A 24,630-nucleotide genomic window follows, 5' to 3' on the forward strand; every position below is an offset into this window, starting at 1 on the left:
ATGTTACACATGGCCGATAGTGTGTGCATCTCCATTCTTATTATACAGTAAGGCTTCATGCACACAACCAGGCGCACAGTCAATGTGCTAGCCGTGTTTTTCATGACCCATTCATTTCTATGATGTCATAGGCACGACAGAGTATTTTCACAGCCTGGTGTATGCGGTCGCAAGTAGAGATGAGCGAACAGTGAAATGTTCAAAGTTCGAAATTCGATTCGAGTAGCCGCTCAATACTCAACTGTTCGATAGAATATCGAACCCCATTATAGTCTATGGGGAGAAAATACTCGTTAAGGGGAAAATCCCTATTCGACTAAGGAGGGTCACCAAGTCCATAATGACACCTCAGCAAATGATGACAACACCGCTGGAATGCAACTGGAACAGTAGGGGAAGCATGTCTGGGGGGCATCTAACACACCCAAGTCCCTGTATTACCCCACTATCACAGCCTAACAACTACACACTTTACACACTCAATACAACCTCTATGGAAACTGGAAAAATACCTGGAAACCTTTTTTCCTCCCCAATTGTATGGACGGAAACCCATATTTTAAGCTAAAGAAAGATTAGCATGCACTCCTCACAATTCTTGATATGACAGATTCGTTAAACAGGGTGCAGGGTACGACGCAGGATTGGCCCAAATGAATGGGCCTAATTGGGAGGTGGTCTCGCACCGCGGACGAGTCAGCCACAGAATTTGTGGCAAGATTGGTCATCTTGCTTCTTTTTTCTGCTACTAGCTAGCAGAAAAAAGAAGCTAGCGCCTCCCATTGAAGTCAATGGGAACCATTTTGGCAGGCGGATTTTGAGGCAGATTCTGCCTCAAAATCTGCTGCAAAAAAACTCAGTGTGAACATACCCCTAATTCTACTGAGCACACGTTAACAGTGCCACTAATGTGATTGAGGGGTGTCATATTCCACATGTGTTAGTATACACAATATAGCAAGCTTAATGGCGTTTTTATGGGGTGATTAATGAAAAAAAAAAAAAAAAACTGCCAAATAAGGGCTGCTATAAAAAATAAATCATAGAAAATCGGAAAAAGAAAAACAGCCTAAATAAAGGATAATGACAAATCATATATAAAAATATAAATTAGTCAAAAATACATAAAATAAAAAAAACCATATCACAGCAAGGCAGATGGAAATAAGCCACAAGACAAATGAGGCTGCAAGAACGGACATAGGGTTTTATGGGGTGATCTCCCTTTTCCATATTGCACATTTATAGCCTATACTTGTTCATTTGCCATGTGAATCACTGAACCATTTGTCTGTTTGCATTATTCTTCAGTTAGTCATTGTTTACCCTTCACCAAATAAACCTGTTAAGTAGTTTTACCTTTATGTCTTTTAAGTGTGTACTGAGCTTAGGTGGGGGTTTTCTGAGTCAACCCTCTAGTAGAAAAGGAAGACCCTTCTGCTTTCTTACAGATCTTCCTGCAAAACTCAGATGAAGGCACAATGCCATAATGAGGCGAGAACTACAGTACACCCTGTATACAGAGGTCAGATGAAAGGGTTGCTACAAATGTCTCACCCGGTCACCAGATCCATCACCATTCAAGCATTTATGGCACCAACCCGTATGCCAGTTTCTGGAGCCTACAAGTGTGCAGGATCTTCACCTTATGTGGGCAAATAGGTCACTTGATAATAGTATCTCCATTCTGGCTCCAGAGGGCTTGGTTTCCTCTATTATTTCAGATAAAGATCACTGGCCTCTTCCTCAGTATCCGGATCTGTTAACCCAGAAATCCGCTCCATCCAGAGTTGAGCAAACTATTTTTCAGCTTGGTTTGTGAAGGGTTAAGACTGAAGACTACAGGTTTATCCATATCCATAATTAATACTTTTTTGGCAGCCTGTGAGGACTCTACAAAAGACTTATCATACAATATAGTCTAAATTCTCTTCCTGGCTCAGTGAAATTCCCAGTATCCTACAGTTCCTACAAGATGGTTTCCAATAAGGCCTTAAAATTAATACCCATCCCATTGGAACCGTTCCAGGAAATAGATCTACAACGGTTATCCTGTAAAGTGGCTTTCCTAGCAGCCATGGTAAAATTACAGGCCTTATACTGCAGAAGCCCATATTCGAGATCTCAATGGAATCCTCCAGAATTCTGCCAAATTTCATACCTAAAGGTAACAGCTGGGGCAGTCTGTCGCAATGTCAAAAGTTCACCACAGGGCCCCGCCATTCCTAGTTACACCACCGATTCCACATAAAGTATACAGGCATGTAGTAAAAAATTATCTGTGCTTCGTAGATGTGGAATGAACAAGTTACAGTATATGTGGGTAACAGAGGAATTGATACAAATTCCGCATATAAAGACAAGTAGAAAACTGTGCTAATCTAATCTGTAGAATAGGAATGAACATGATATGTGTAGGAAATAGTGGAATGGACACATATTCCAAATATACAGGCATGTGCTCCGCAGACAAGGAATTAACAGGTTTTATATCTAGTCTACAGTCTTATCATGGTTTGACTCTAGAAGTCCACCTTCAGGTTTTCCTTTCCTTTCAGATGAACTGAAGATAGACTGTTTAGGTTTTCCTCTGCTCACTGAAAAATTAACTAAGCCAGGGACTGTAGGGGAGCAGATTAGGTAACCCCTTAAAAGTGATAACCCATTTTTGGCAAGTAGGCAGGGGAAGGTGAAAAAAAATGTGTTTTGTTTTTTTTTATTTGTAGACCTTCCCACCATCTCCTTGCCAAAAACAGACCTTTTTATAGAAGCCACCATAATGGATATGCAATACAAAGTAGAAAACATCAAATTTTATCTGAAGTATAAACATAAGGACGAATGAACACAGATGGATGTATAAATCAAGCTTTTATTCTGTCCATTAATAGAAAGGCTTATGCTTTTGCTTTCTTGGTGCCCTCCTTTACAAGCTTCTTCATCTCATGTCGGATGATCTTGTTCCTCTGTAAAAAAGAAAAAAACAAAAAGGTTGGCATGCTGTATAAACCCCCCCCAAAAAAACAATCCAAAAAAGCATATCCATATGATTAACTATTGTGAGTCGGTATCCCAGTATTAAGCTACGAGTACACAATTCAGTAGATCCTCCAAAATATGTCTATAATGGAAACTAAGATGCAGATATGAATAGTGCCCCACACAACTACAAGATACAATGAAACCTCTTCGAGATGACCACCCAGAATTCCATAAAAAATGGTCTCCTAGAGAGGAGTTATTTCAAAGAAGCTGGTTGGTATGGAAAACTGAAGGTCTGTGACAGAAAATGTGGTCGGGGTAAGGGTGGGGTCTTTTGGAGAGGTTTAATTGTATTCTATAATAAATACAAGCTAGAAAGATTTATCAGCCTGTAGTGAAGTGTAAAATTTAGGCTTAGATCACATCTGTGTGAGAGTCTCCGTATGTGCAACTATATGTCCGCAAATTTCAGTTTAAAAAACAATGGATACCCGACAGGCCCCATTATAAACAATGGGTCCGATGAGCTCTGTATGCATCCACTATTGCAGGGGACCACCCTGTCTATTCTATCGGATAGGCCGGCACAGATGTGAACTTCACCTCACATGACAAACTTACACAAACCACCACAAACTTACCATTTTCTTTGCCTTCATGACTTTGTAACGGTCAAAGTCTGTCATCTTTGCTTTCTGCAGAAAAGAAATAGTAAAATATAAATACTTAATAGAATAAGTATTATGGGACAGCAGAGTGCAGACAACATGGCGAACCATTAGACAAGCATGAGTTACGTTCAAGGTCGATACAATCACGTCAAGCTATACACTTTTATTTTGCAAAGTACCAAGGTGACAGCTTTAGGGAATAAGTAGCCATTGTGTATGGGCTGCAAGTACCTTGATCCACATAAATGCAACTCTGACTAACCCCATCCACACACAGCAGAAAATACCCTGCAGAGAAAATGCTACGACTTCAATAACACTTACATAGTTGCATTTAAACCCCCCCAAAAAAATGCATGTTAAATTATACTGATGGAAACACTGGTGGTTTCTGTATAGGTATAATGGAGGCAGAGAGTCTGGAGAGGGAAAATACTCTGCAGACTTTGTGAAAAGAGCTGCTGGAAGAACTGCAATGAGCTTTCGCCACGGTTGCTCCTGCAGCCCGCTACGTGGGGTTATAGGCTAAAGGGGGTTTTCTGGAAAAAAAGACGTTAAACACCCATTGTTAGGCTAGCTCACTGAAGTCAGATCAGTGGGTCAGATATCCACGCTGAGCAGTAATTCAAAGCAGCAGCTGGAAGAGGCCAAGCCTAGTCATTGCAGACCAACTCTCATCCAGCCTAGATGTGCCGCCTGTTCTTAGGGATATTTTTTTTTATTGACTAGCAACTGGTGGGCGGGGGTGCTGACTGGTCTGAAAAGGATGAAATAAGAATAGGTCATCAAGATATTTAACATAGAAAACCTTTTTTAAGGGTCCATTCACACAGAGCAAAATCTGGTGTGAAATCTCAGTGCTGAAAATCCACACCAAATTCCTCCGTGTGAATAGACCCTTGGGCTCCAGCCAGTTACAGGTTTTTTTTTTTTGTTTTTTTTTTAATATTGCTGTTCGCTGAGGTTTTTTGAGCCAAAGCCAGTTTTTTTTTTTGTTTTGTTTTTTTTTTTAACATGCTATGGTCATTTTAACCTAAGGTTTTGTTAAATGGGCAATAATCATTTAAACAAACATTTGTACTAATATTTGCTTCCAAATGTTGCCTGTTTTTTTTTTTTACTGATCAAAAGTGTTACTGCAGTATCAATTTTGGAGTGTTCATGTAACACCATATTTGTATTTTAAACTGACAACAGAGGTCACTCATCAAAATCTGCAAACATGCAGTAACTAAAGCCTTCAATGCTAAGTCAATGCCGCTATACTATTATTGCACATCACAGCAAGTCAGTGAAAGATCTTGCTGCAAGATGGTACAACATGCCCAAACAGAGTTTATCAAAGGTAGATAGGTCATAAGGGCTCTGATCACTTTCCTGTGATTTGGGAGTGCTTGGCCCCATGCAAAGGCTCAGTTTATACATCACAGTTGAAAGTTAGTAGTATGCTGTGCAACCAAGAACCATGCAGAAATGACACTGGATGCTACACAAGCTCCGGTGAGACATACTTGCACATAACCTTCTTCACCAGTACTAGCCTTAGTATGAAGCATGCACATTTGGCCAAGCATGCATGAAATTTCTTATGCAATCTCAGCAGTTTCAACCAGACCACACACTTGTACACATCTAAAAGTAGCAGTACATATTTCTACAGACTTCCAAAGAAAACTTACCCTTTGTCTGGCATCGATTCTCTTGGCCCAGTTTGTTTCAGTCCATTTCTCATTAACCTTTGCCTTCTCCCAAGCAACACGGACACATTTTTGTCGAGCGCTAAGATCATGAAAATAATTTTAATGTCAGATTAAAAGAAAAGAGTCCGAAATGTGCCCTGTTCATGCGTTTTACAGCATTTGGTGTCAACTATGTTTTTGCCATTTAAAAATTCCAGGTTAATAAACTATAAAAAGCCCTACAGTGCATTTTTCACAATTCATGGAGGTTTTTGTTTTTTCCCTAAAAATGCAACATAAAATACTGCTCCATTCACATTAAGTTAGTGAAGTGCTTTTAGGGGAATCTGATTAACTGAATTTTTTTTTAAGTAACTGCAGCACTAGCCCCCCCAAAACTCCAAGGGTTTTCCCACGCTAGTAATGCCCAATGCCATAGAGTTGAAAGGCGTGGCTGTGGAGATCACAAACAGTACTGTATTCAGACAGGGTTACAGCAGTAAGGCTCTATTCAAATGTTTCTCCATTTTCCTCAGGGAGGCGGAGACAGGGTCATTCCCTTCTTAGCAATCAAAGGCTAATAACCCTATAAGATTTTTGAGGTCAGAGACAAAAAGCAAGAGTGTGAAGGCAGCCTTTAACATACCTGTGTGGAAACTTGATGACAAAGTCAGTAAGTTGCATGCACTTGAAGGGCATGGCCTGTCTCCTCACACCAGTGCAAGGGCCATCTACAAGAGCCTGCGATGAGAAGAGAAATCATATTAGACCGAAGAGCAAGTGAACCATATTCATACTGACATTACATGAACTTCACTTGTATTGGTCAGAATGACATGCAGTTGACAATTACCCTGTTCTGGTCAATAACATCGACAATTGCCACTAGTTTGCCAGCGTGAGGACCAAAGGAGACGTAGGCAACGCGGCCAATCTGGACATAACGGTTGAACACCTGCAAAGAGAGAAATCCGTTAATATATTAAAGTAATGGATAAAAGGATGGATTAAGCAATATCTATATGGAAATCGCAACAACTTTATTGTAAAAAAAACCTTTTGAACAATACATAAGAAATGAGATCATGTTTCCAGCAACTACATTCTTATGAAGGGGGGGGGGGGGGGGTCCCCCCACAAATACCACTTCTCTAATCGCTACAGGTCTGGTCATAACTATTAAATGGTTCTTATACACACAACAACATTCATACCGAGACTTAGAGACCCCATTACTGCAATTGCTGTGGGTCCAAGCTGCAAATCCTCCAGTGATCAGAAATAAGCCTTGACAGGAAACCTCCCCTTTTACCTGGGGTCACATGGAGAATAGTCGCTGTAAGTTACCCAAAGCCAACTTGCTAAGAGTTTACCCATTCAGGTGTGCAGTTAGGGGAGTGAGCTACAGAGGTAATAGTTGTTACTGGGTCCTGGACCATGAGAAAGCCCCAAAGTTCCCTCTACCAAATAAGAGTTACTACTATTCTAAGTGGCATTAGGGAGATAGGAGCCTCATTTCAGATCCGGCACTGCAGCACCCCCCCAACAAAAAAAACCAGACTTCTGAATGGAAAGATGGCATGTTGATGAACAATCTCCCCCACTTGTCACGGTTTTTCCTACCACGCTCTTTGGCTGTGGCCCTCTACATGGGGCCTTAACCATTTAAAGAGAACCTTTCACGTCCTCATAGCGGTGTGATATTATATACCCTTGGAAAGCTGAATGTGCACTGAATATGATACCACAAGTCTATGAGAACATGAAAGGTCCTCTTTAAATGGTTGCAGGCCATAGCCAAAAAGCGCGGTAGGACAAACCGTGGCGGAAACTTATTGCACTTCTTCCTGCAGCTGTTTCCACAGAAAGTCTGCAGAGGCCTTTTTGCTTAAAATATACCTATACGGAAAACGGCACTATTTCTGTAGGTATCGTTGACGTGTGACGATTTACAAACAAAAATTAAAAATAAGCTGAAGGGTCGGCTCCTGTACGTTTTCACCTCACCAAATCCGACCCTCCTTGGAGAAAGTTTGGACACCCCTGCTTTAAAGGAGTTAATATCTGACATGTCTAGTCAGACACAGTGCAATCAATTACTGTAACATAGAGCTCATTGAACCCCTGCCACAGCCATATTAGGGTTAATGACCTGTACGGTAACACGGCTGCCATCACTCAGGAGACACTGCCAGAGGACTGAGGTACTTTATTGTGCACCGGCTGCCTTGTGCTGAACCCCCAACAACCACCTGAAATCAAGGAAGAATCCGTAGAAATCCCGCAGCATGGCAGAGCACAAGCGCACACAACTCACCATGATGGCGGCGGCGAGCAGAAAGGAAGGAGCTCTAGCAGCAGCTTCCGGTTAACCCGGAGAGCCCAACCAATGAGCGAAGAGGAACACATGACGTCACATATCCCAGCAACAAGTGGGCAGATTAGAGAGAGGGCGACGTCAGGAAGTTGATTATTTATGTGATTGGCTGACATTTCCTCTTGGCCGCTTCTACCTAATTCCCTCTAGAAATACAAGTAAAAGCCCATATGTCTGCCATGTCCGAGCAGCAGACTCTACTAGCCGCCATCTATCCTCTCCCGCTACTCGCCATAACAGCTGATGCTGACCCGCCCTGCGCGCCCTCTGATTGGTCACTTCTGAGCAGCGCGCTGATTGGCTACCGGTCAGGAAGTAGGCGGTGATATCCGCAGTGATGGAAGTGTTTTGAAGAGCTCCGGTGTATACGGCCGCTGTATCCTCCGGTGTACAGCCCAGTACCCGGTATAGTAGTGCTCACAGACGTGACGGACCTGCTCACACGGTATGACGTCGTGTATTACGTGATCTCCGTGTTACCGTCCAGTCCTGGCTGCAGTTAGAGCGCTGGGTGGGCACTGGTCACATGACTGCTTCTTTTCTAGCAGATAGTGCTGTGGGGTTCTGGCTGTGCAGTGTTGTGTTGTGTAGTCAGTGACGGCCTATTGTCACAGCTGCTATCAGTGCATTGTGTTATTATGGCGCCGAGCTGTGACCCTGTAAGGACTGCACATAGGTGGACACAGCCTGTCTGTCCTCTGGTCTGTGTCAGGACCTCAAGAGTGACAAAGGGCATGAAATCCTGAAATACAGCGACAAATGGAACCTCAGGGACCACATTGACTATAATGGGCTCCTTCAGGTGTATTATTATTATATCATATATTTTATATCAAATTAATATTTTATTTTTTTTTTGTGAAAGTTAGAACTTTTTTGTTAAGACATTTTTGACACAAACTCCTAATGGAGACTGTGACGCAGATGTGAATGTGGAGACAAAGCTGATGACCAGAATTGGGCCGTGTTTACATGTCCAGCTAAATCCAGTGTGTATTTCTGCAGCAGAAATCCAAGGCTGAGGAATGGGTCTGTGTAAGGATTTAACTATATTGTCATCCAGCATGGGAAACCCTTAGCTTGTCCATAAAGTGTGGCATGTTATGGTATAGACAGAACTCAGATTGTGGAAACCCTAATTACGTGCATGGCAGGCCAAGTCATATTGGAATTAACACAGATGTGGTTGCAGAGTCTGGCAGATATGAAGAAGCCCTTATAGAGGGTCTGGGGAAAATGGGTCTCGAGCTCCTTGGCATGCATTAAGATATAGAGGGTATGGAAGCTGAGTATAAGGCAAGAGATCTGTAACCGCATCCTTTATCTCTAAGGCCAGACATACAACTTCAGGAAGGCCTGGACTGTTATATTATTATTTTAACTAGGGCTGGTTGATTAATCTAATTAGCCCTAAGATTTTATGAAAATTCAGTTTTTTAATAGAATCGTCTAATTTGGCGTAACATCTAGCATTTTCACACACACACACACACACACACACACATATATATATATATATATATATATATATATATATATATATATATAATTTATTTTTTTTAATAATAAATTGTGGTTTTCGAAAAAAAAACAAAACAATAACACGTGTTTGACACCACTGTCTTCAGATGCTGGGAATAGTCTTTTATTGAAGTTCTAATAGCCTGACTATTGCAAAGTTGAAAGAGATTTTCTAGGATTGCAAGATATTTCCCTAGATTATTAAAAAAATAAATAACCGTGGCATGCTTTTTAAACTTTCCAATGTTCCAGTGGTCCTACAGTAACAATGGTGTGTACATAATTCACATGACCAGTGCAGGAAGTCGCAGTGGTGCAGCAACAGAAAGGAAATTTAAAGGGAAGCTTCTACCACTAAAATCTTTTCTAACCTACTTCTATGCGGTTGTAGAGGTTATTACTCGCCTACTGCACATACCTTTCTTGTGTCATGGGGCAATCTTGCTGCTGCGAAATCCAATTTTCATTTTATATTTCAATCAGATGTATATAGATAAATAGTGTATCAGCAGGTATGGCCCTAGACATAGCTGAGTGCTGTACTTTAGATATCTCCAGTACTCCCCCTGAAATGAATGGAGGGGGCGCAAACAAAAGTTCCCCCTTTCTACTTATTGGTGGGGACCTGGGCAATTGGACTCCCAATCTATTTCCTAACCCAGTGATTTCAAAACTTTTAGAGACCAGGTGCCCAAACTGCAACCCAAAATCCACTAAATTATGGCAAAGAATCCACAATTGTAGACAGTTATGGACCCACAAAATACAGTTGTTTAAATGGGGCTTTACAGAGCTTTCAATGATACAAGTGAAAGGTAAAGGTCTCTGCATTCAGTACTTTTGAACAATGTTCACTATTTATATCACACAGGATCTGTTTTATAGTGATCGTGCAATGTTATTACAGTGTGTACTAATATCACGTCTGCTATAAAGCCGATTCTGTGGGATATAAATAGTGAAGGGCCCTCATACAGTACAATCTGCCCACAGTGGCCCCCCATAAGGTATTATATGCTACACAGTGGCCCCCATACGGTATTATATACTCCACAGTAGGACCCCCCACTCAGTATTATATACACTCCACAGTAGGCCCCCACACAGTATCATATGCTCCACAGTAAGCCCCCACACAAAGCCCTTTAATATATTTAATGGAATTATCTCATCAAGGACCTTTCACCATCTCCACCAAGTCCTGCTCCCTTTGTCATTTAATACGCTCTGTTCTATTGATTCCAGCATAGCTGGAATTTTTTCTGAAACCACCACCATTCCTGAGCCATAAGTACAGTTAGTTTTGCTGTCTGATATGCTAGTTAGAAAACGCTGGCTGGCGGAAAGCTCTGCGAACTTTCTGTCTGAAGCGCTGTAGGAAGAATCACAATACGTTGCCACCACGATTTTTCCCACAGCGCTTTTTTTTGCTGTGGGACGCCACGTGTGGCCTTGGCCTTAATGAGTTTTACTGAAGAGGCTGCAGTGTTTACTTCAATCCTGCAACCTCTTCAGACACCTTATATACCAGAGGCCTGGGTGTCGGACCCCTGCCAATCTTTTATTAATGACTTATTCTAAGGACAGGTCATCAGTAACTCCTGGAAATCCTTTTTAGGCAAAATTCCCACATTGTGGAAACACAGTGGGGAAAAAATAGTGCCAGAAAAGTAAATGACACTTCATATAATCTCATGCACACATTTGAAAAACGCAGCATGTTAATTTCAGTTGCTGTATTGTGAGTGTTTTCGCTATGTATTTAATAGGAGGTGGAAAACAATGTGTAATGTAAATGTAGCACACTTTCGCTGTGTTTTATCTGCAGCATTTTTCTTGCGTGTTTTTCGCTACATAGGGCCTTAGTCTTAAACTGACCATGAGACAAAGTATGAAAGTAGTCTAAAATCAAGTTTGCAATAAAGTGTTTATAAAAATGCTTCCTAACCTACAAAAACTTTATTTTTTTTTTTCTATTTATTTCAGCAATTTACCTATCGACTTCAAGCGCTTAGATCATGGGAAACCAGCTAGCAGGAATAGCTCCCTCTCAGATCTTATCGGTGGACAGTTATTTTTCAGATATTCATGATTATGAGTATGACAAGAGCTTGGGAAGCACCCGCTTCTTTAAGGTTGCTAGAGCCAAGCATAGAGAAGGCTTTGTTGTCGTCAAAGTTTTTGCAATACAGGACCCTTCACTGCCATTAACAAACTATAAACAGGAACTTGAAGAGTTAAAGATTCGACTTTGCTCGTCCCAGAACTGTCTTCCATTTCAAAAGTTTACTCTGAATGAGAAGGCGGCTTTACTCTTCAGACAGTATGTTCGGGATAATCTGTATGATCGGATCAGCACACGTCCATTCCTCAATAACATTGAAAAAAGGTGGATTGCATTTCAGATCCTGACCGCTGTCGATCAGGCGCACAAATCTGGAGTGTGTCATGGTGACATCAAGACGGAAAATGTCATGGTGTCAAGCTGGAACTGGGTTCTTCTTACAGACTTTGCAAGTTTCAAGCCAACTTATCTACCCGAGGATAACCCAGCAGATTTCAACTATTTTTTTGACACCTCTCGAAGAAGAACTTGTTACATAGCACCAGAAAGATTTGTCGATGGTAGCACATTTTCCACAGAGCTAGAGTCTCTCAAGGATCCATCTACACCCTTGGTGGACCTTACTAATAACAATCAACGAGCCCGAGGGGATCTGAAGCGGGCAATGGATATCTTCTCTGCAGGTAGTATTCATGATCCCAAAACTTAATGCTAAAGCATGCACAAATTCGAAGAACTGCATATAAATAATGATGATTTTTATAGCACCAACATATTCCAAAGCACTTTACAAATCAGAAATAAATGCTTATTTTTCATTTGGTATTGCACTGTTAATTTAAAAAAAAAAAGGCATGCTGTGGCGTTTTTACAAATTATGGCTTCCTAAATCAAAGTAGGTCCAGTGTCCAAAGAGTGTGTTATAACTTACACCTGAAGATTACTAAGTGTTTTTCAACAAACTGGTGGGTGGGCTTTGGCAGTTTCATGAACTATGACATACCTCAATAGCTATAGACCTTGCCTTTACAATGAGAGATTATTTATGATTACTTAAATCTATAATCATGCAGATGAAAGAATGTGATGCACAGTAAATGTCTATTTCAAATCAAAAAAGCTTTATTGGCACGTCCGAATAGATATTTGGCATTGCCAAAGCTAGTAAAGTGTGTGTGTGTGTGTGTGTGTGTGTGTTGGGGTGGGTGGATTGGGGTATAACAGTCCATGGAGTCTCGTCTTCCTCTTAGTTGGTGACCGCTATATGGGGGGGTGGGGTGGGGCGGGTGTATTGGGATAAATATAACAGTCCGTGGAGTCTCATCTTCCTCTGGTTTGGTGACAGCTGGACACGTATTGGGCAGCGACCTCCACAGTGGCCTCTTCTTCTCCCAGTAGGATGTAGAGTTTACTCTTCTCGTCTGCAGATATGAAGTCTGGGATGTGGGCAGAGAGTCTTTGGTAGTAGACGGCCCTCACAGCTGAGTATTTGGTGCAGTGTAGCAGGAAGTGGGTCTCGTCTTCTAGGGCCCCCTGGTCACAGTGCTGACACAGTCTCTTCTCCCGTGGCTTGTACGTCTGCCTGTATCGCCCCGTCTCTATCTCTAGGTTGTGGGCGCTCAGTCTGTACCGGCTCAGGGTCTGTCTGTGTTTGGGGTGGCGTATTCTCTCCAGGTAGGTGGCCATGATGTAGTCCCTTTGTAGGGATTGGTACACGGTGAGTTTCTTGGAGTTATTTATTTCGTTTCTCCATTCTTCAATGTACCGCTCTCTGTTTGCCTCTGTGGTCGCCTTTATTTCGGCCTTGGTTATCATCTGTTGGTGTTTTTGGTTTGGTGGTTGTCTGGTTGGTGGGTGTCTGGTTTGCTCAGGTGGCTTAGCCATGCTTGGTGGTGGTAGGAGTCGGGCTTGCTCCCCTGGGTGTGTGCCTGGAAAGCTAGCGCCCTCTTCTGTATGGTGAGCCATAGGGGGAGTCTGCCTAGCTCTGCCCTGCAGGCCATGTTGGTGGTGTTGCAATGGACATGGAGCAGGTATTTGCAGAACTCCAGGTGGAAGTTCTCTGTTGGGCTGGAATCCCACTTTGACTGGTCTGGGTAGGTGGCTGGGCCCCAAACCTCACTGCCATAGAGAAGGATCGGGGAGATGACTGCGTCAAATATCTTCAGCCAGACCCTCACCGGTGGTTTGAGGTGGTACAGTTGTCTTCTGATGGTGTAGAAGGTTCTGCAGGCTTTTGCTTTCAGGGTTTTGCTGCTTTGAAGCTTCCTGATTGGCTGAGCTCCAGCCCCAGGTAGGTGTAGCTGTTGGTTTTCTCCAGTGTGGAGCCGTTCAGTGTGAATTGTGGGGTGGAGGCTTTTCTTTACACAAGATTGTAAAGAAAAACCTTATATATACTGTCAGGACTGGCAAGGGACTTGCAGTAAACTCATTGTTATCCTTGTGTTTACATAGAGAGAACACACTGTCTGATCCTTTATAAGCAAACTGCAACCAGTAGAAGATAACAGCTCTGGAAATTTACTGATCCAGAGACTGAGTCACATCACCCCTCTTCTAGTTCTAGATAGGGTGAAATACTGGTTCCTTGGCAACATAGTGTAAACAATAGAAGGAATAATTTCACAAATGGCAAATGAAGCAGCATTTCTAAAGCAATGTATTTAGGAAAACCTTTGAATTTCCATGAGCTAACAGTTTAGGTAGGATCCTTAAAGAGGACCTTTCATCAGATTGGGCACAGGCAGTTCTATATACTGCCGGAAAGCTGACCGTACTCTGAGTTCAGCGCACTGTCGGCTTTCCCGATCTGTGCCCCGGATAAAGTGCTATCGGTCCCAGTACTGTAGCGCTTCATAGTCAGAAGGGCGTTTCTGACAGTTAGCCAGGGACGCCCTTCTGCCCAGCAGCGCCTGCCCAATCTGATGAAAGGTCCTCTTTAAGATGAGAATACCCTTTAAAGGAAATCTAACAGCATATTCAACTGCCACCACCACATTACAGTGATAAATAACATACCTGTGTTATATATGTCACTTTTGTAGATTTGGAGAAAAACAAGTTTAAAGTCTTGTATAAAATGATATAGTTGGTGCACTGAGGGTGGGCTTTCAGCCCTGGGAGCACTGCTCTTTCTGCTCAGGTAGGATGGGTGATGTCATAACAGTTGGAGGATCAATTCTCACTGCACTGGGTGGTGCAGGCAGGAGGCGGTAGGGGCTCTGAGTTTCATTACCTTGTTTACAATTGCTGAACAATTATTTTTGGACATTCCCCTCTTTGCATGTCACGCCTGTTTATATGCCACTGAATTTTGGTGCTGGTTATTCATGGATCAGTAATTCTGATTCCATAGTGTACAGTTAGTGACACATCCTTTAGCCAATGGTGGCATGATATAGAATGGCATGGATGAAAAATAACTGAAATAATCAGTGTGAGCAAGTTCACAATGAGTCATTAAGCTTACCTTTTGATTATTATTCAATTTAATTGCGCAGTCCTTAACATTAGTAGGAATCGCCAGCCCTCTTTCCCACCATGAGTGACAATGGGGAATTTCCACAATGTCTTATTCTGATGATGTCACCCGCTGACTGTGGCTACTAGTTGCATACGTGTGAGATATGCTATGTCACAGATTTTGCCATTTGGCTAACATTCTGTTTTTTTTCTATCTTGGCAGGTTGTGTCATAGCAGAACTATTCACAGAAGGGGTTCCACTATTTGACCTGTCCCAGCTTCTAGCTTATAAAAAAGGACAGTTCTCTCCAGATCAAGTGTTGAACAAAATTGAAGACCGCTCTATCAGGATGCTAGTAAGTACTATAGCAATGGTGTTCTTGTCCATAGGAGCCAGTCTGCATTTCATTCCAGTGCCAGTCACATAAGGCTGCCCATACACATTTTAGATGTCTGTAAGCTAAACATGGGTTCAGCCAACAACTATTCCTCTCCTCATATACATGCACACTACTTTTGACTGAGCAAGTTCTCAAAAGGGAGAGGTGAGAAAGCTGCCTTCAGATAACAATACGGGCAGCTGATTTCAATGGTCCAGTCTTCTCTCTCTAGGCATTGCCTTTGCTGGAGAGCCAGAAGTCCTCATACACATGGCGAGCCAATCTTACAAAACGGGCATATTCACCCAACAAATATAGTGTCTGGCTAAAATTAGTTTTTTTTTGTTGTTTTTTTTGTTTTTTTTTAAAAGACTTGTATTTTGACAACCCTATCCGGCTCCCAGGACACTCACTGATCAGCTAGTAGAAGAAGCCACAGCCTCTTCACTGAATACGAAGCACAGCGGCATATATTGTATAGTGGCTGTGCTTTGTGTTACAGCTCGGCCATATTCATTTCAATCGGACTGAGCTGCTCCCGTATCATGTGACTGATAAATTTAACGTCATTGTCAAAGGGAAGAGGCTGCAACCAATCGTTGTGGGTCCCAGATGTCAGTCCCCACCATGCACATATCGATAATGTACCCTAGCAATTAGTCATCTGTGTATCAGCCCCTGAAAATCCCCTCAAGACTGAGGCATAGTATATAATCCTAGCCCAGTTACTAATGGAACCAAGTTTTTTTTTTTTTTTTTTTTTTTTTTTTTAAATGTGACTCTTTGTAAAAAAAAAGAAGCTGGTTTGTACTTGTGAAGGAACCCCAATTTACTTTGGGAATGATGGATAAAATTGTTTCCATTTTTTGCCATAACCAGTTTGTGTTTTACAGTAACACTTTTCTAATCCCTTTCAGTCGTGATCTAGCAAAGCTTTTAATTAAGTCCTTTATAAGATGCCAATAAATGGTGAATTCAGTGATACCTAAGGTTTTCCATATTACTTCACCTGATACCAGGGGTTGGGGACATTTGTCAAGACCATTGTTGAGAGAGACTTGGCCATTGCAGGCAGTGCCCTTTTCAACTTAATGCACAAAGTCTCCTCTCAAAACCTGCCATTTTTAGATTCCTTTATAGATTTCCCGAATGCCAGCTGTACATTATGCCGTTACTGTGTAGAATAGGTATCAGATGGTGCAGAAGATGCCTGGTGGTTTGATGATATAATACAATATCGTTCTGGTAACTGATTATTTTCCTATCATCAAGGTGACCCAGATGATTTGCCGTGAGCCTGAAAAGCGACTGGCAGCAGAAGACTATTTAAAGCAACAAAGAGGCAATGCTTTCCCAGAAATATTTTACACCTTTCTGCAGCCATACATGGCCCAGTTTGCTAAGGAAACCTTCAGTTCTGCAGATGAACGCATCCTGGTCATCCGTAAGGATTTAGATAACATCATCCATAATCTATGTGGAGATGATCCGAGTGAGAAGACAGAGGAAGAGACTAAGGAAAATGGCTTACTCATCTTGGTGTCAGTGATAACTTCATGTTTGCAGACATTAAAGTACTGTGATTCTAAGCTGGCAGCATTGGAGCTTATCCTCCATCTGGCACCACGCTTAAGTGTGGAAATTTTACTAGACCGCATAACACCATATTTACTGCACTTTAGTAATGACTCTGTGCCCAGAGTAAAGGCAGAAGCTGTGAGGACACTGACCAAAGTGCTAGCTTTGGTCATGGAGGTGCCAAGGAATGACATCAATATTTATCCAGAATACATCTTACCAGGGATTGCGCTTTTGGCTCAAGATGAAGCAACTATTGTGAGACTGGCTTATTCAGGTGAGCGAAGGTTACAAATGGTGGACGCTAACTGTGTCCGGCATACACCATTGATTATAATGGGATCTGTCTGGTGTCTATTCCTTGAAACTAATCTGAATTGCAGCGCTTTTATATCTGGTGATTTTAGATGGTCACTGCAGCAGACTCTCCAAATGGGGACTCAAATGCAAATGTGAATAAAGCCTTTAGTTTAAAGAATAAATAAATTTAAAAAACAATTTACTATAGGGTGGTAGGGGTGGACTTTTGTTCAGGATCCTTAACATCCCTTAGTGTAGGAATAAAGTGAAGGTAATCACCTCCATTCTGGGGACCCTTCCTCTCCTGCATTATGCGGACAACCCATTGATATTAGTAAGCACTGCGTAATACATAATTTCTGCTTTGAACACATGCGGCCAACTATCCCCACCTATCTAATAGATTGTATGCCCTTGTGTGCAGGGCCCTCTATCCCACTGTGCCGATTTGGCACTGTTAGTATTGTATTTGTTTTGTGTATGGTATATAAAACCCTCAAATGTACTGCACCACTGAATTAATGGTGCCATATAAATAAACATTACTGTTAATAATTACAGCTATTTGCTGATGGTCCCAGTAGTGCAATGTTCTCTACTTACTGGGACCTTTCTAACAAGTAGGGATTGCCTAAAATGAAAATCCCTTTGACTCCTTAACAAACCGTTTTTTTTTTTGTCAACCTAGAGAACATAGCTTTGTTGGCTGAAACCGCACTGATATTTCTAGAGCTGGTACAGCTGAAAAACCTGAACACGGAAAATGACCCAGGCAGTGAAGAGCTGGATGAGATATCACATCCTAGTGAGAACTATGATACAGGTATGTCTAATGTTGTAAAGTACCTCTCATTAACCTATAAGAACATATATCGGATTTTATTAAGAAACCTCTGAGTCATCTCTCTTGAGTCAGAGAACAGAGAGCTATTCTAAAATTTGTCTCCCTCTCTGGAGCATTCAATTCAGGCTTGTATTACCCGCAGTGCTTTAGACAGAAAGTTCGCAGAGGTTTCGTGTTTAAAGCGCTTGGGAAACCACTGGTGTTTCCATAGGTATAATTGACATGCTGCAATGTCCCAAACCGTGCCAGTTTTGGAAATCTTTGCGTGTCCACTGCGCGTTTTTTACTGTAAAGTGGGTATGGGATTCGCCACATGGAGCCAAGGCCATAATGTTTTCTTTCTCACTGATGCCATATAAATCTTGTTATAGATTCTATGATGCATAATGGACAGATGAGACACTATTCAGACCTGCAATGTCTGTTCAGTTTTGATGTTTGCAAAGCTTTATTATTACAGAAGATACAGTCTGTTTCAAAAGGTTATTCCCAGCTTCAGCATTATCCTCCACTACTGCTTTGGTCCTTGCTCCTGCTGTGCCAGCTTTTATGGACAAGACTATCCCTTTGTCTCCTTTACAAGCATGTAGCTCTCCAGGGGTTCTGTAAGTGCATTCCTGGAGCTGCTATACAATGGCATATGCAGTAGGATGAAGGGGGGGTGGGGACAAAGCTAAGGTTTTGTTTCTTTATTCCTCTACATGTAGTATGGAACACTGCTATTGGCTGTTCACTTCGACTCCCTAATACTGCTGGTCCCATACAAAGTGTGTCAGCAGTGTGACAAACCAGGTGAATGTTACAGAACCCTTGAGCATGGACATACTAGTCAGAAAATGTCCCAAATGAGAAACCCCAAAGTAGTAATCCTACTAATATTATAAATGTGAAATTTTGGTGTTTGTTATTGAATCACGCAAAAATGTTTGAACGCATTTGAATGAAATTTGGCACAAATAGTTTGTAACCTCGATTAAAACAAAGGCTACTTTTTATCCCGGTAAATGACATGACTTAACGACTGTTATGAATTTATGTTCACATACTATATTACACAGCTCTTGTAGCAGCTTATCTGGGCTTCTGATAAAGCCAGGGCTGTTATATCTCTGTGTAAACACTCAGCTAACCCTCAGTAGTCCATGCATTTGCATATTATCTGATCTGCTCCAGGCACTGAATGGGAAAACCCCTTTAATCCAAATTGGCAGTTTGCTACTTTTAAACATGCCGGGAAAAAGAAAATCTAATTTGTTGCAAAATTCTAAAACAACGACAGTTATGAAGGAAGCCAGAAGTCACAGAGCTCTCCTCAAGTGGAGCTGACGGGGATCATCGGCGCCAACAACACGCTCATCATATGGCATCCCAGCGAGCGGATGAGATGCTAGAACAATCACGGGCACAGCGCGAGGAACAAGTTCAGCAGCAGGACAACTTCACAGCTGCCGAAACGCCGGAGCAGGCGGATCATCGACTGCAGCAATTTGCTGAATATAGGCGGATCATCAATGCCAACAACACGCAGATGAAGTCGTGGGCAGAGGCTAGTCACTTATAAATGTTACTAAAATAGGACTTTGTTAATAGTTATGTAATGGCCCAATTGGTGCCCTCAATTGTAGTATAGTTTTCCTCTCAATGCCACCATGTGTAGTATAATGGACCCCACATGTAGTATAATCAATTTTTTTTACTAATAATCTATCCAGAGGATAAGTTATTGGTATGTGGTCTGACACTCGGACACACTATCACAGATCAGCTGCTGCAGTAGCCTCTGGGTACTGGAACCTGCTAGTGGACTTAGTAATAGGAGTGACGCAGCGGTTACAACAACTACATAGTGACGGTTTGGAGTAATGTTTTTTGAAGTGCGTCATCAGAACCCAACATATCAAACTAGCCCTGCAGATTAATACGGGTTTGGGTCACCTGAATCCAGTGGTGTTTTCCCTTGTGATTTGGCGCCTCTGTTGCCAACATATCACTTTTTGAAGCAACGAGGGCATTGCCATTGGTCCAAAGAGCTCCTTTATACACTGACAAAAACTACAGCGGACAGAATGATTTACGAGTGGAAAATACAGTCTGATCTATCTGCTAGCTGGGGTGACCTTTTCCCATGTTCCCTCAGTACTTGTGAGTAATCCAAAGAAAAGAGGCGTTCCAGCTCCCAGACAAATTTGTTATTAAAATCCAAAATGCTTTTTAAATACACATTAAAAAGATGTGTATACATGAGGGTAACAGCCAGAATCTCTGATGTGTTATAGACTAAAATAGGCAGCTCTTGTCTTACCTGCACTATGAGCTATAAAGAACTCTCTATTCCTGCTTTTGAAAGAAAGGTCATAATTGTTAATAAGCTCTTTAGATTTTCTTATTCTTTTTGTATGGCTGCTAGCACCCCTCTCTGCTATGGTTTGGCTCGTTTCTCTGCATCTGTCATCTATACTCAGAAGTGTATGAACATCACTGAGCTGATATCTTTCTTTAAATATTTGCTAATCTCACACTAAAATGTGTTATTTATGTGCCCATTTAGCAAATCACCATGTATCAGTCATTGTTTTGCTATTTTTGTATATGTAGAATTGCAGGGTTTACATGAGATGGTTCAGCAAAAGGTGGTGACCCTGCTAAGTGACCCCGAAAACATAGTGAAACAGACATTAATGGATAATGGAATAACAAGGCTCTGTGTGTTCTTCGGCCGTCAAAAAGCAAATGATGTCCTTCTGTCTCATATGATTACCTTCCTCAATGATAAGAATGACTGGCATCTCCGAGGAGCTTTCTTTGACAGTATTGTCGGTAAGTGTACACTGTATATGGGTGATGGCTAAGAGATAGCAATACAAAGAGTATCGGGCATATAAAGAAATGGAGCCTTTTAAGATTTGATTCTTATAATAAAAGTATATGAGGCAGGGTTTTACTAGGTAGATGACCCTTGTCCATGGTGCTTTAAGGGCGTTCTCCAGGACTTTAATATTGACGACTTATCCTCAGAATAGGTCATCAATATCAGTTAGTTCAGTGGTGGCCGACTCCCAGCATGATCCGTTATATGGGCTGCATCCTCTACAATGAGCGCTACATCCTTTTATTTTCCAGACATCATTCCATACAATACCTAGTGGTTGTGCCTGGTACTGCAGCTTAGCTTCATGCACAGCCACTGCTCAATGTACAAGATATGTCTAGTAAGCAGTAAAGAAAATGTAGCTACCACCTCTTCAGTCAGCTGGTTGGTGGGTTTCTGAATCCTGGCACCTATATTGGTATTAATGTCCTAAGAATAGTTGATCTGTAGTCCCATAAAATCCTTTAACTTTGCATAGACAGATCTAATGGTTTATAATGGTATTTTAACCCGAGCAGTTAGATTGTTCATCCCTTCCTGTTATATATAACCGTCCTATTCTACGCTTTCAGGGGTTGCTGCGTATGTGGGCTGGCAGAGTTCATCCATTTTAAAACCACTTCTCCAACAAGGACTGAGTGACGTAGAAGAGTTTGTCATATTTAAGGCCAGTCACGCCCTCACGTGTATGTGTCAGCTCGGACTTCTCCAGAAACCCCATATCTATGAATTCTCGTGTGACATTGGTATGTATAATCATATGCTTGTTCTATAGTCCGCAAACCTTTTTCAGTGAAAGAATGTTCCTATAGAGATCATAAGTCTATTGCCTGATGTGATTGACCAGTTTGAGCAACAGTGAAGGCCAATATAACATGAAATATGTTTGGCTTCTTAGTGTGATGGCTTTCATCGAATGTTCCTTCATTCAGCAGTTGTTCAACCATCAACCTACTTCTGTCTAATGTGTAAATGTGTTTGGCTACTGTTAGCCCTCACTTGGCACACCGCTGTTTCTTGGTGCGTCCTAACTCACGTGTTGAGGTCTGGTACATTATACTGTATTTTGTGTGTTATGGTTTTTTTTTTTTTGTTTTTTTTTTTCCTTTGTTTTTTTTTGGGGGGGTGGGGGGGAATTGTACCTAATGTTGAAACTCATGTTCCCTATAGGCTTGTTTATCATGGTTTTTGCATCCTAGAACTGACATACAACCATGATAAACGTTGTTGGTTTTTGCATTTCACTCTCTGCAGACCTCATTCTTCAAAGGCAATGTTGTTGTCGTAGGGACAATGACCCCCATCAAATTTATCATTTATGGCCTTGCAAAAATTGTTATTTTCCTGGCGTAATTTTCTGCCTTCAAAGAGCTGGTGTAGACACACGTACTTAAATCAGCCCAGTAATAATGTAGAGTCAGTATTCACATTCCACTGGTACCTTTTTATTAATGTGATCCAATACTAAGAGATTTTGCTATTTATAAATATGAAAATAAATCCCCATGTGTTACTTGGGGTATTCCCTCAGATTCAAGTATCCCACTTCTTATCCAGGCCCCTGACCTCAATCCATTGTAAATGTCCGAGTCATTCTCACAACAGTCTTCCTGCCTCCTGTCCTGTCTAAAATACCCTAAATGGTGGAGGGGCAAGGGACCTAGATGAGATCCAAAGCCACTGAATCTAGGCATTTCCCCAATGTATTACTGCTCAGCCAGTGACCTGCTTTAGCCAGGGATTGGCTGACTTGTCACACTGCCATATTAAGAAGAGCCCAGGGGCAACACGGTGGCTCAGTGGTTGGCACTGAAGCCTTGCAGCTCTGGAGTCCTGGGTTTGAATCCCGCCAGGAGCAACATCTGCAATGAGTTTGTATGTTCTCCTCATGTTTATGTGGATTTCCTCCCATTCTACAAAGACATACTGATAGGGAAAAAATGTACATTGTGATCCCTATATGGGGCTCATTATCTACATTAAAAAAAAAAAAAAAAGAGCCCTGCAGGGGTCCTGGGAAGTGACCAAACAGGAGTGGCAGCAAATCAGCAAGTATATCTTCTGTTTATTTTGTAAAGCATTGTGACCCTTCCAAATTACTGAACAGAACCCTTTTCAAATCAGTTTTATGGTCTTGCTATAAACTTTTTTTTTTTTTTTTTTTGTATTGAATTTCTCCATTTTTCTTTCAGCCCCCTTTTTGTGCCACTCAAACTTATGGATTCGATATGGAGCTGTGGGATTTATTACTACAGTTGCTCAGCAGTTAAACATAGCCGATGTCTACTGTAAGTTAATGCCGTATCTCCATCCATTTATTACCCAGCCTATTATTCAGGTATGTATCCTGCATCAGGGGTAGTTTATAGGGCGTACGGGTTAAATTCTGTTCATGAGAATAATTCACTTGCATTATTATTAGTCCTGTTTACTGTTCTTCTGCTTTATGTGATTTCACACTTGCAGATCGACAAGGAAATTGTCCTTCTGAGCGTTTTGAAAGAACCTGTAAGCCGGTCAATATTTGACTATGCTCTGCGATCAAAGGACATTGCCAGCCTCTTTAGACATCTTCATATGCGTCAGAGAAAGAGGAATGGTACTATTCTTGAGGTCGCACCTGCTGAAGATCCAGCTGTTGCCCAACTCTTGAAGAAACTGTTGTCACAGGTATATAGCGAAGCCACAGATGCCCTAATGTTGATCTGTTTGCACATGTAGCCATAAAATACTGATGATGGGTTTTTGTTCTACTGTTAGGGACGTGATTTATTGAAAAAGGCCTGACTAGTATTTATTGGCCCTATAATGTTCTCACATTATATATTTACTGCACATGTAACTCTGCAGCACCATACAGTGCAGTGCTTGTGAATGGGATTTAGAAAACCTGATTTGCTCTCTGGGGGAAAATCTGTACCATTTCTTCATGTAAATAATTTCTGTCTTCTTATTCAATTAGGGAATGACAGAAGATGAGGAAGATAAGCTTTTGGCACTTAAGGATTTTATGTTAAAGTCCAACAAAGCCAAGGCAAATGTGGCTGATCAGAATCACATTCATGAGAGTTCTTCGAAGGGACTCATTGACCTGCAGTTTTTGGGTATGAGCGGAAGACAGTCCGATCTTGTGAAAACAAAACTGGATACAGAAGATAAGCGCAGTAAGTCTTAAAACCCTTCTAACCATCTCCTATTACGTGCCTGCTGCTGACAAGGTTTGTGAATCTATTGCTACTTTTGAAAAATGAAACCCCTAAGGAATAAACCTTGAATGTTTGTTTGACTCTGCTTAAATGTGTAGCTGTTGCATGCATACATGGGAAGAATATGGAAATCTGTCTTCCATGATGTAATTAGTCAGTACCTCAGTCATGCAGTCCAATAGAGGGTGCTCACTGAGGATGTGCAAGTCTGTCTTCCATGATGCAATTAGGAAGTCAGTGCCTCAGTCATGCAGCCCAATAGAGGGCGCTCCCTTTAACCCCTTCCCGACATGCGTCGTAATAGTACGGCGCATGTCGGGTCTGTAACTATGGCGACCGCCCGGGAGCTGCGCGGCCGCCATAGCCGCCGGGTGTCTACTGCTTTAAGCAGTAGACAACCGGCTCTAATGCCTCCGATCAGTCCCCGGACCGATCGGAGGCATTAACCCCTCCGGCGCCGCGGTCAAAGGCGCCGGAGGCGCCATTTTCCCGGCGGCGCATGGGCGCCGCCATTTTGGCCGGGATCGCCGGCTCCTGGAGCATGCTCCAGGGCCGACCCCCCGTTGCCATGACAGCCGGGAGCCTTGTACAGGCTCCCAGGCTTGTCTGCAAAGCCTCTCTTTTGCAGGCTGGTCTATGCAGCCTGCAAAAGAAAGGATGCTTTTTTGCAATGCATTAGCATTGTAATGCATTGCATT

The 24,630-nt window shown here is 42.0% G+C and overlaps 2 protein-coding genes across 2 annotated transcripts in view; one reads left to right on the forward strand and one right to left on the reverse strand.

The window, feature by feature from the left end:
- Positions 1–2,852: 2,852 nt before the first annotated feature.
- LOC142201410 (large ribosomal subunit protein eL14-like) lies at positions 2,853–7,725 on the reverse strand. The gene is made up of 6 exons (XM_075272236.1): positions 7,650–7,725; positions 6,186–6,287; positions 5,979–6,073; positions 5,333–5,432; positions 3,624–3,677; positions 2,853–2,966 (listed from the first exon to the last, which is right to left on the reverse strand). The coding sequence occupies exons 1-6, from the start codon at positions 7,650–7,652 to the stop codon at positions 2,898–2,900; spliced, it is 423 nt and encodes a 140-aa protein (XP_075128337.1). The 5' UTR covers positions 7,653–7,725; the 3' UTR covers positions 2,853–2,897.
- Positions 7,726–8,036: 311 nt separating this feature from the next.
- Positions 8,037–24,630, forward strand: part of PIK3R4 (phosphoinositide-3-kinase regulatory subunit 4) — a 30,365-nt gene continuing 13,771 nt past the window's right edge. The window contains exons 1-10 of the mRNA XM_075271291.1: positions 8,037–8,154; positions 11,217–11,978; positions 14,978–15,111; positions 16,408–16,990; positions 17,702–17,836; positions 20,453–20,674; positions 21,299–21,472; positions 22,919–23,064; positions 23,193–23,396; positions 23,689–23,890. Coding sequence (XP_075127392.1) covers positions 11,249–11,978; positions 14,978–15,111; positions 16,408–16,990; positions 17,702–17,836; positions 20,453–20,674; positions 21,299–21,472; positions 22,919–23,064; positions 23,193–23,396; positions 23,689–23,890 — 2,530 coding nt within the window. The 5' untranslated portion in view covers positions 8,037–8,154; positions 11,217–11,248. The remainder of the gene's footprint in view (positions 8,155–11,216; positions 11,979–14,977; positions 15,112–16,407; positions 16,991–17,701; positions 17,837–20,452; positions 20,675–21,298; positions 21,473–22,918; positions 23,065–23,192; positions 23,397–23,688; positions 23,891–24,630) is intronic.

This window comes from Leptodactylus fuscus, chromosome 4 (assembly GCF_031893055.1).
Source record: "Leptodactylus fuscus isolate aLepFus1 chromosome 4, aLepFus1.hap2, whole genome shotgun sequence".
In the NCBI taxonomy this organism is placed as follows: Eukaryota; Metazoa; Chordata; class Amphibia; order Anura; family Leptodactylidae; genus Leptodactylus; species Leptodactylus fuscus.